This window comes from Rhinichthys klamathensis, unplaced genomic scaffold (genome assembly GCF_029890125.1).
Source record: "Rhinichthys klamathensis goyatoka isolate OS25496 unplaced genomic scaffold, OSU_Roscu_1.1 h1tg000003l_1, whole genome shotgun sequence".
In the NCBI taxonomy this organism is placed as follows: domain Eukaryota; kingdom Metazoa; phylum Chordata; class Actinopteri; order Cypriniformes; family Leuciscidae; genus Rhinichthys; species Rhinichthys klamathensis.
Genome location: NW_026606556.1, coordinates 3,801,681 through 3,812,037, shown reverse-complemented (window position 1 = coordinate 3,812,037; position 10,357 = coordinate 3,801,681). Strand labels below are relative to the sequence as shown.

The 10,357-nt window shown below is 42.1% G+C and overlaps 2 protein-coding genes across 2 annotated transcripts; both read right to left on the bottom strand.

Annotated features, from left to right (window-relative positions):
• Positions 1 to 3,048: 3,048 nt before the first annotated feature.
• On the bottom strand, positions 3,049 to 4,725 carry LOC130084861 (uncharacterized). The gene has a single exon (XM_056250387.1). It carries the CDS (start codon positions 4,723 to 4,725, stop codon positions 3,049 to 3,051), a length of 1,677 nt encoding a protein of 558 aa, XP_056106362.1.
• A 1,292-nt stretch (positions 4,726 to 6,017) lies between these two features.
• On the bottom strand, positions 6,018 to 10,286 carry c1d (C1D nuclear receptor corepressor). The gene is made up of 5 exons (XM_056249750.1): positions 10,184 to 10,286; positions 9,501 to 9,652; positions 9,314 to 9,380; positions 9,175 to 9,230; positions 6,018 to 6,600 (listed from the first exon to the last, which is right to left on the bottom strand). Exons 2-5 carry the CDS (start codon positions 9,636 to 9,638, stop codon positions 6,406 to 6,408), a joined length of 456 nt encoding a protein of 151 aa, XP_056105725.1. The 5' UTR covers positions 9,639 to 9,652; positions 10,184 to 10,286; the 3' UTR covers positions 6,018 to 6,405.
• Positions 10,287 to 10,357: the final 71 nt, after the last annotated feature.

The following is a 10,357-nucleotide window of genomic DNA, read 5'->3' as shown; positions in this document are numbered from 1 at the left end:
TGCTACCTTCCGTGTCATTGCCCACAACGCTTACGTGACAGGACTTTGAAACAGCAAACAGGTAAAACAATAAAAGGCATGTTTCCCCAATATCTGTTTGTCCTTTGTTTGATGTTAAATGTCATTGTAAGCCTTTATGAAAGTTGAATAAAAATTTTTTTTAAAAAAATTTAAAAAAAGCATGACTTACGTCGCTCCATCATCATTATTTTTTCTTCGTTTTTGAACGCCCTGAGAAAGGATTTTTGTAAAGATAAAACCGAATTTAAATTAATCTTGAAAGAGATATTGCGCCTGGCTGCGTTCAGCGCCGACAAAACGTTGCAGAACGTTTTTTAAACAGAAACGGTGATGCGTTGAACGCACTGTTGTGATAACGCAGGAGTTGCAACTACGGCAGCTGAGAAGGCTTTTTGTGTTCTTTGTGAAGAATTTTCGGAGCCTGATGAAGTCGGAATAAATATGTTTAATACTACAAAATATGCCCGATGTAACAGTTACTGCACTTGCCGCCCAGAACACAAGAGAACATCCCAATCGAGTGAAGGGATTTGTGGAAACTGAAATGGAAGCACATCTTACCTAATAAAGACTAAAACACATCTATTTAGCCTCACATTCTTGTTGTTCATAATGTTTTATTAATACCCTGTATTTTCTTTCTCATTTTTAGGAAAAGCACTTTACATGCATTGTTTATTTCTATACCAAATGTCACACACTTGCAATGAAGCTAAAAATATAAACAACTACATCATTATGTTGATATCCTATATTTTTACAATAATACTTATGACAAACATGTCTTCTGATATCCTTAGTTGTTGCGTATCGAACACATTTGTAAATTACTTCCATTGTGCGAGTTCTCTTTAATACCGTGTGCTTTATATACATGTTGCTGCTGATTGGACTGCAGTTCTGACACGCCCACCAAACAAGAGAAAACGCATCTCAAACAGGGATGGAAATTAGCACCCGCCACCAGCCAAATGCGGGTGATTTTGTGTTGTGGCGGGTAAACTCGCTTCACCTACCGGTCACCGTGGCGGGTAAATAAAAATAGCATACTGTTTCACCCGGACGGCGGACACTTTTAGAGGAGGCACACCTTCAAACAAAATGTGGCGTTACATCGCAGGCGTAGAGGTCTGCAGAGAAAACATCATGGTGCGTTCACACCAGACGAGAATAGAGCGTCTGGCGCGAGTGATTTCAATGCAAAGACGCGTTATGGGCCTTTCACACAGGACGCGGAAAGCGCTGCGCTGCGCTATGAAACCCATTCATTTCAATGGCTTGCGCCGCGCGAAGACGTTTTGTTGCTGCGTCGAGCAAAGCGCAAGCGCAGCGGTGCGCACCATTGACTTGCTCGCGCGCACGCCGCGGTCAAAGTTCAAAATAGTTTAACTTTTGCCGCTGCGCTGTGACGATTATCAGCGCGGCCAATAGAAACGGGACATCCAAACAAACACGGAAATCAAAATGGATGAACGGCTAGTACTGTGTGTATCGGAATTTCCTGAGCTCTATGATACAAGTTTGAGGTCGTATAGGGACATCGGCAGAAAAGCTGTGTCATGGAGACATATCTCCATTCAAGTTGGCATGTCAGGTGTGTTTTAATATATATATAATTGGTTCCTTTGTGTCAGCTTTAATGTTTGAATAAATGTTTTATTCTAAAAAAGAACTGAGCTCATGATTCGTGTGTTGATTTCTTCTCATTAGCAGGAATAGTGCTATCAGTAGTGCTAACAGTGCTATCGCTCGCTTCTTAGCACGGGACAGATACATAACGTTAGTTTACTGCTGACCGAAAGGAGGAACAACAATCAAAATAACTATACTTATTACTGACATATAGAACTCTCAACATATTTTTTTGATTATGTTATCTGTAAAAGAAAACATGCCTAATAAATATGCACACCTGAACATAAGGCGTTTTCATTTCCAGCCTTCATGAACATTTGCAGACATGATATCACTTATAAATTATTAAATGGAAAATTAATAGTATAAGATTAATGTGGTTTGGAATTGTAAAAAATGTGTCTGCAAAAAAAAAAAAACTAGGACTCAAGTGCAGAGTTGATGGGTCTTTAATGATAATAAAATAAAACACAACAGACAACAAAAACTGACTTGACTTGACTGCAGGGAAACACAAGCTGTGTCCCAATGTGAAGGCCGCGGACTTCGAAGGATGCAGCCTATTCGTCCTTCGAAGGACGCACCATGTAGCCTTCGTAGGATTTCCTAATTGCGCAACCAGGTGTTCCCGATTACCGCTCCAGGCGCCAAGCAACAGTGCGAGAGTACAGCTGCCACCCTGATCATTCATTTGATAAAATTGAGTAAAGAGCTATGGAGCCAGAATTGGCTGTAATTTTTTTGTTTTATATTTTACTGGAGGACATGATGGAAGGATGTTTCAGCCCCGGCGCCGCCAAGTCATGTATTTTCGGCTTAGCCAAGAGTTGGCCAGAGCTGGTTTACTGCGTCCCTATTCAGAGGCTGCGTACAAATGTGAAGTAGCCTACTTTTTCCCTCACAGGACAGCAACACTACGCATTGTTTTACATTAAACTACACAAAAGTATATAGTTGAAATGTATCAACCTTGCAAACACTCAGATACCATTACAAAAATAAAATGTCCAGAGCCATGAATTTTATTTTATTTACACATTTAAAGTTGCATAAAATAATAAAAAATGATGAATAATAAAGAAATAATGTACAGAAAATAATTTATTCGTTTTCGCGTTTCCACATGACAAATGACGCATGCAATTGTGACGAATGAGTTAAGATGAATAAGAAAAAAAAACTTGTGGCTTTTAACTCTGGTTTCTCTAGCTATTTGAGTAAATGAAAACATAATACTTTTACATTTAAATGTGAATTTGCCGTCCACCACCGAACTCTCGGCCTCCCTTTAAAAAAAAAAAAAAAAAAATGCTGTCGTCACCAGCGCAATGACGTATGGGGTAGGATAGGCCGCTTAGGATCAGCTTAGGATCCATTTATGTATCCTCTCTTTCACGGGGAAACGAAGGGTGCATTTGGCGTTGCTTTTGAATCAGGGTAGCCTTCGTCGCGGCCCGATGACGCAACCGGCCTTCGAATACGGCCTTCGAGGATGCAGCCTTTGAATTGGGACAGCCTTCGTCGCGCCGCGGTGACCGGTGCCCAGGGAGGGACGGGAGGGTTGAGCCAGGGAGGGACGGGAGGGTTGAGCCAGGCAGGGACGGGATGGTTGAGCCAGGGAGGGGAGGGACGGGAGGGTTGAGCCAGGGAGGGGAGGGACGGGAGGGTTGAGCCAGGGAGGGGAGGGACGGGAGGGTTGAGCCAGGGAGGGACGGGAGGGTTGAGCCAGGCAGGGACGGGATGGTTGAGCCAGGGAGGGGAGGGACGGGAGGGTTGAGCCAGGGAGGGGAGGGACGGGAGGGTTGAGCCAGGGAGGGGAGGGACGGGAGGGTTGAGCCAGGGAGGGGAGGGACGGGAGGGTTGAGCCAGGGAGGGACGGGAGGGTTGAGCCAGGGAGGGGAGGGACGGGAGGGTTGAGCCAGGGAGGGACGGGAGGGTTGAGCCAGGGAGGGACGGGAGGGTTGAGCCAGGGAGGGACGGTTGGACCAGGGAGGGACGGGAGGGTTGGACCAGGGAGGGACGGGAGGGTTGAGCCAGGGAGGGACGGGAGGGTTGAGCCAGGCAGGGACGGGATGGTTGAGCCAGGGAGGGGAGGGACGGGAGGGTTGAGCCAGGGAGGGGAGGGGAGGGACGGGAGGGTTGAGCCAGGGAGGGGAGGGACGGGAGGGTTGAGCCAGGGAGGGGAGGGGAGGGACGGGAGGGTTGAGCCAGGGAGGGACGGGAGGGTTGAGCCAGGGAGGGACGGGAGGGTTGAGCCAGGGAGGGACGGGAGGGTTGAGCCAGGGAGGGACGGGAGGGTTGAGCCAGGGAGGGACGGGAGGGTTGGACAAGGGAGTGACGGGAGGGTTGGACAAGGGAGGGACAGGAGGGTTGGACAAGGGAGGGACAGGAGGGTTGGACAAGGGAGGGACAGGAGGGTTGGACCAGGGAGGGAGGGTTGGACCAGGGAGGGTTGGACCAGGGAGGGTTGGACCAGGGAGGGACGGGAGGGTTGGACCAGGGAGGGACGGGAGGGTTGAGCCAGGGAGGGACGGGAGGGTTGAGCCAGGGAGGGTTGAGCCAGGGAGGGACGGGAGGGTTGAGCCAGGGAGGGACGGGAGGGTTGGACAAGGGAGGGTGGAGCCAGGGAGGGACGGGAGGGTTGGACAAGGGAGGGACGGGAGGGTTGAGCCAGGGAGGCTCAGGCAGGGCTAGAGTCCTGGCAGAGGGCCAGGGTGCTACCGGAGGGACGGACCAGGGGGACTCCGGCGGGTCTAGAATCCTGGGAGAGGACCAGGGAGGTGCCGGAGGGACAGACCAGGCAGGCTCCGACAGGTCTGGAGTCCTGGCTGAGGGCCAGGGTGGTGCAGGGAGTTTGGGTGGAGCAGGCAGGGCAAGACATTTAGGCGGCTCTGAAGCGGACCCGTTCTTCCTCCTCCCTCTCCCTGAAGGGGTCATATGAGGACTGGGGACCTGGCAGTTTGTGAGGTGAATGGGAGGTGGGCCAAGAGGTGGAAGGCCACCCTCTTCCCCACAGTGGTATACATACCCCACAAACTGCCAGAAAGACAGTATCCCCAACATTTCCATCTCCCAGGCGCTTATTTTGTGGGAAAGCACTGAAAAATTATTCACAGTTTGGTCCGTATAGACTTCTAGTTCGCTGAATTTGTGAAGAGTTTTGAAATTGTGGCTTCAGTATTTGACCGATGCTTGTTAGTAATTGAAAAAAAAACTAACCAGATATGATTTGATCTTGGATCAATATGATACATTTGTAGACATTTAATAACATGTGTATAATAAAAAGGAAGAGTAAAGTCTCGTACACACCGGGACGAATATCGGTGCGCGTTATTCGTCAGCGTTTTTCAACGCGTTTTTTGTGTTCACACCCAAGCGATTTTCGCTGACGATGAGCCGAGTGAACATGCAAATTCATTCCCTGACATTAGATGGCGCCCATTTGCTCTGCAATACCACTCCATAACATTCTCTTTTATCAAGATTTTTGTAGTCGCTGTCGCGTTTGTCATATAGTTCTTTATGTTCCGACACCAACGAGACCAGCAGCTCTACATTCATCTTGCCTTGCATCTTCCTCGTCTTATTTCTTCCCGGGAGTGTAGACGCTACTTGACGTATATCTTCGCCGTTACGTATGTGTGCTCGGCAAGACCGTTTTGTGTTTGAGTGCCCCCAAGTTGTGTTTTACTGTAACTTCAGAAGCTCCAGACACGTGAGCAAAAGCGCCAATCTCATTGGTTGGATAGTTTTTGACGCGCGCGTCAAACTAAAAAAACGAACCCGAGGCGTTTTAAAAAAAATTACGCTTTTGCGCGTGGCGTTTTTCGTGTTGGTGTGCACACTCACATTGGCGCCCTTTGTTTAGTCACGAGGCGTTCAACGTCGGCGAATATCGCGCCCGAAATTCGTCCCGGTGTGAACAGGCCTTAATAGTTAAAAGTATCTTAGTGGCTGATTAACCAAGCTTTCCATAAAACAAGCCCTACAGTTTAATAAAATAACATTATAGAAACACTTTATATTTAGTTGTATTAAATGATTTGTTAATTGCATTAAATAGAATACAGGTTTAATAAAATATTTGCAGTTGGTAATAAACGTTGTTATGTGTTTGTGCAGAGTTTTTTGGTCGGCACTTACACTGTTCTGACCGGCAGGTGGCGTTTCGATACAGGGAATCATTTTGCGAAGCAGTTAGTTAAATTAATTAAAAATTTCGAAACGCTTCATTTCTCCCATCACTACATAAAGTATTCATAATTTCCAGAAATCTAAATACAAAAACAGAAAGAAAAGAAAGAAAGAAAAACATTGAATCAGAAGACAATACATCCAAATGAATTGAAAAAGAAAAATAGGATTTAGTAGTTTTAATGGGACTGGTATTATTGATGGTCCGCATCACACATTTCAGATTATGTAACCCCAAATATAAAACAAAATTAAGACTATAGGAAAGAATAAAACAATTAAAGAAATGCTGAAAAAGTATCTAACTAACACGGGGTGAGTAACTTAAGTGGTTTTCAAACTTTGATTTTTAGTTTAAAACAAGCCATCTTGAAAAGAATGCTGCTACTCAACACATGTACACCGTGAACAACACGGCATCATAGACAGTCACATGGTAAATGGCACGCTTCTTGAGCAAGTCCAAGTGCATTGAGATATTTGTTGCGCTTAATCTCAAAGTCTGCTAAATATTTGTAGAGAAAATTCAATGCGTTTCACCAGTCAACCCAATCAAGAAAACCTTAGGTGTTTTCCTTTGTGGGAATGCTCAGTTGTGTCCTTTCTTTTCGTGTCCTTTCTTTTCTTGTCCTCTGGCTCCCACAGTGCACTCCGGACAAACCGTGATGCTGCATCTTTGTCCAGACGTGCAGCTTTTCTTCTGTCTGTGATCTCTTTAACTTTGTTCATATATGTCCTGATTCTCTCCTGTGAGGTGGAGGAGGATGTTAGTTTCCCTTCTCTGTTAGTACAAATACCAAACCAATATTCACAAAGACAAGTAGTGACTTTACACAGAATTCTTCTTTCACATACTGGATTTCTGTTCACAGATTTAATCAGGGTTTCTGCTGGTTTTACGAAGGTACATTTTTTTAAAAGATCTTTAAGACCAAGTAAAAAAAATGTAAGGAATACATTGAAGGGAAAACAATATGTTTTGTAAATGTCTAGGGAGAAACACAATGAGTTGTATTAGCAACACTACAGGGTTTGAAAATATAACTTCCAACATATATACCTTTTTTTATTATTCATTTTACAAAACAAGTAGCTTAAATACCTCAGCTCCCAACCACTAGAATTTGGATATAACTTTTACTTTACATTCTGATAACACTGCAAAAAAGTGATGTTCCTGCTTTTTGTGAAATTAATCAAAACGCAGTGTTTTTGTTTAAAACAAGATAACGGAGATATCTCAGAAAAATCAAGGGAAGTTTTCATAGCTTATTGGCAGATATTTGTTCTTGTTTTTAAAGCATGAACTCACTTAATTTGGTTCAGTTTTTCAAAACAATGTATCTTAATTTAAAGATGTTTAGATACTGTATGTGTATTGGGAAACAAGATCTTTGCAATGCAGGCAACATTTAATGCTCTGCTCTGATTTAAGACCCTTTTAAAGCCTTAATTGACGTAAATTATGACCATAATTGAGAGACCTGAATTAAGACTTTTTGGCCTGGTTTTTAGATTAATCCAAGATTAGGACTTGGTTCTATTTGGACATTTAAGTAGCTTTTATAAACCTTCCTTAGAAAAAAACATCACTGGTGTTCATCTTGAGACAAAACAATGTCACTGACATATTTTAAGATATGTCAGTGCAAGTTGCTTTTAGTCTGGGACTAGGCTTAAGCCTTGTCTGTGAAACCGGGGGTTTAAGACCATTTTAAGACCCGCAGAAACCCTGTTAAAGCCACAGCAAGTAATTTCGGCCACTAGAGGTCGCTTATTCAAAACAATAATAAAAGCGTTGCTTGATGACCCCGTGAATGAGCGTGGAATCATGGGATGTGTCGTCTTCACCTTCAAGCCAATAGAAAGCAATCTGACGGGACTCATGTTCATGTAGGAGCTGATGTAGGCTATTAAAGTTGTATTGACGTTACTATGGTATGAAGCAGGGCGGGGCGAGAACCTTGGGACACTGTTTTTATTATACTTATATGCTGCAGTCATCCTTTTGTTTTGTTGTTTATGAATATTTTACGATTAAAGTTACATTTAAGGTCTGCCTCTTTCTTCCCCAATCTTGAACTTTGTTACGGTTACGTTTCATCACTTAAATTCACATTATTTTATTTCATTCCAATCAAACAGACACAAGTGATGAATTACTACTCATACAGGTCACTTTATTTGACGTATTAAAATTGTGGGGTAATGCAGCGCTGTTTAACTCAAAACAATCATACTAAAACACATTTGAGTGTGTTGAAAGTTATAACGTTACTGTGTTTTCGCTTGGTGGCTGGTATGAGACACTTGTTGCACATTGCCGTAAGCTAGATTGATATTAGAATATCATATTAATAAAAGCTGGATGACTTGTGTTGCTAAATAGCATGCAATTCATTTTAAAACATTGTATGGTGTGGAAAATGCTGAATTACTGTTACTACAAATAAAGCCCTGATTATGCTATGTTAGCCACTTGAAAGAATAGCTTTGCCTCTGAGGCATGATACAAACATGTTACTCGCGGTGAAAACAAGAGATTCAAACAATATGACTAACTGTATTGAGCTATTTAACAATGATTAGTTTCATGTCGATAAATGTATCCAAACAGTTGCTCACTTGTCTAATAAAACACAATATATTAAAGCATCTTTGGTGTTTCCATGGTTTAATAGACCAGCCTCGACGACCGTGTAAACAATAACATGGAGACAGAAGCAAGCTTTGCTGACTTTGTTGTCCTTTTTTTAGCAGCCATTGTGCAGCTAAACTCTGCATTTATAATACTGCCGCTGCCCACATGCGCAAGAGGCAAGCTATTATTATTAGAGCAATCGGCAACAGTTTATACTTGTAAGCGCATGCCCAGTGTGCATGAATGGTTATGTGAAATGCGTTTTCGGTCGTGAAGTGTGGTCGGAGATCGTTTCTGAAATGCAATGGAAGCACCAGTATGACGAGAAGTGTAAACAGGGCCTCAATTTTAAAGAACATTTATTCCAAAAAAGGTTCTACATAAGGGGAATGTCTTATTTCATGTTTTTTTTTTTTTTGTGGTGATACATTGTTTACAAGCTAGTTCATACAATTTCACATTTAAAGTTTGACGACAATGACACTAGAGTGATTAAAATAACTTCCTAACCTTGTCTATACAAAATTATATGCAATATTTCAACTGTTATCATGAGTTAAATTAATTAAAAATTAAATGATAGGCAATTAAAATTATTTACTGTGGTTATCCACAACGTCACAAATACTACTGATGAATTTTAACTTGTAATTTGAAGTAAAATGACAGTCTTTTCTTACCAATTCTTGTTTGATCGCATGGTCTTTCGGATTGACTCCTTGTGTCACCAGATACACTAAGGAGGAAAGTTAAATCTTGTCATAACCTGTTAAATTTTTATTACACTTGACAAGTAAAACACGTGGTGTAAAATCTTACTCCAAAACATAGAGTTGAGGGCATATGCAGACATAAGATCCAATTTAGCTTGATCAAGAGGATCCAGCTGGAAATGAGGTACAAAAAGATCAAAACATTCCAATAACAAGTGTAACAATGTATAAACATAATAACATAATGTAACAAGTTAATTTAACTGTTGATTTATGCATTTGTTTCCACATACCTTACGCAGATGGTCACTTCTGGATACAGACACAAGTGTTTGGACCATATTCTGGACAGAGCTCACAGAGGAGTCAAAATCATTGAGGTTTTCCTCGATTTCGGTGGGATAATCCTCTGCTGGGCCGTCATCAGCCATTGTCTAACAACTGACTGAAAAAAATAATGATATATTTAAAACAATTTGATATAAATCCGGGTTCCTATACAAACTGACACTGAATTACCTGAAAAAATACATTTTTAAAAACACATTTGAATAGGAATATTTAGACGTCTACATGATATTTTAAGTTTAGCATGACTTTTCAGGTCTAGGCTGGACGTTTTAAATTCCTTGATATTTGACAATGGGGAAATGCATGAGAGATGCTTTAATATACAGTTGTGGACACCACGTTAATGTTATAATATTATATAACAATAAAAGCATATCTAATCAATAATACACAAAAAATACAAGATTATAACAAGTGTGCAGACTGAATGTGATAGACAGTATGGAGATGTCTTTATCCACGTGTGTGTGTGTTGGTGAGAATGGTGACTGCGTGTTTTTACAGCACAATTGCTTTTCTGGACGAAAAACAAGATCAATCCGACGCCCTCCGGGACAGTCCATTAAACACTTATTACAATCACATTTTCACACAAGTATGTTTATGTTATTTAAAAAGCCCTTACCTGTAATCACACACACGACACTGCACTTCCGGCAAACACAAGAAAAATCCAAAATGAGCGACGTTCAATTCCCGTGTATTTCAAAATAAAAGCCACGCAAGAGTACTTTTATAAGCAAACCCCATAATGTGCTGTTGTGTGGATTGCGAAATTAAATCTAAACATTTCAATTTA

Bases quoted from the DNA above. Each gene is read 5' to 3' on its own strand.
- LOC130084861 (XM_056250387.1), bottom strand. From the start codon at position 4,725: ATGGAAATGTTGGGGATACTGTCTTTCTGGCAGTTTGTGGGGTATGTA.
- c1d (XM_056249750.1), bottom strand. From the start codon at position 9,638: ATGGCTGATGACGGCCCAGCAGAGGATTATCCCACCGAAATCGAGGAA. The intron at 9,381-9,500 runs GTATGTGGAAAC...CCTCATTTCCAG, and splicing joins GAAGTGACCATCTGCGTAAG to CTGGATCCTCTTGATCAAGC. The intron at 9,231-9,313 runs GTAAGATTTTAC...TTTCCTCCTTAG, and splicing joins CCTCAACTCTATGTTTTGGA to TGTATCTGGTGACACAAGGA.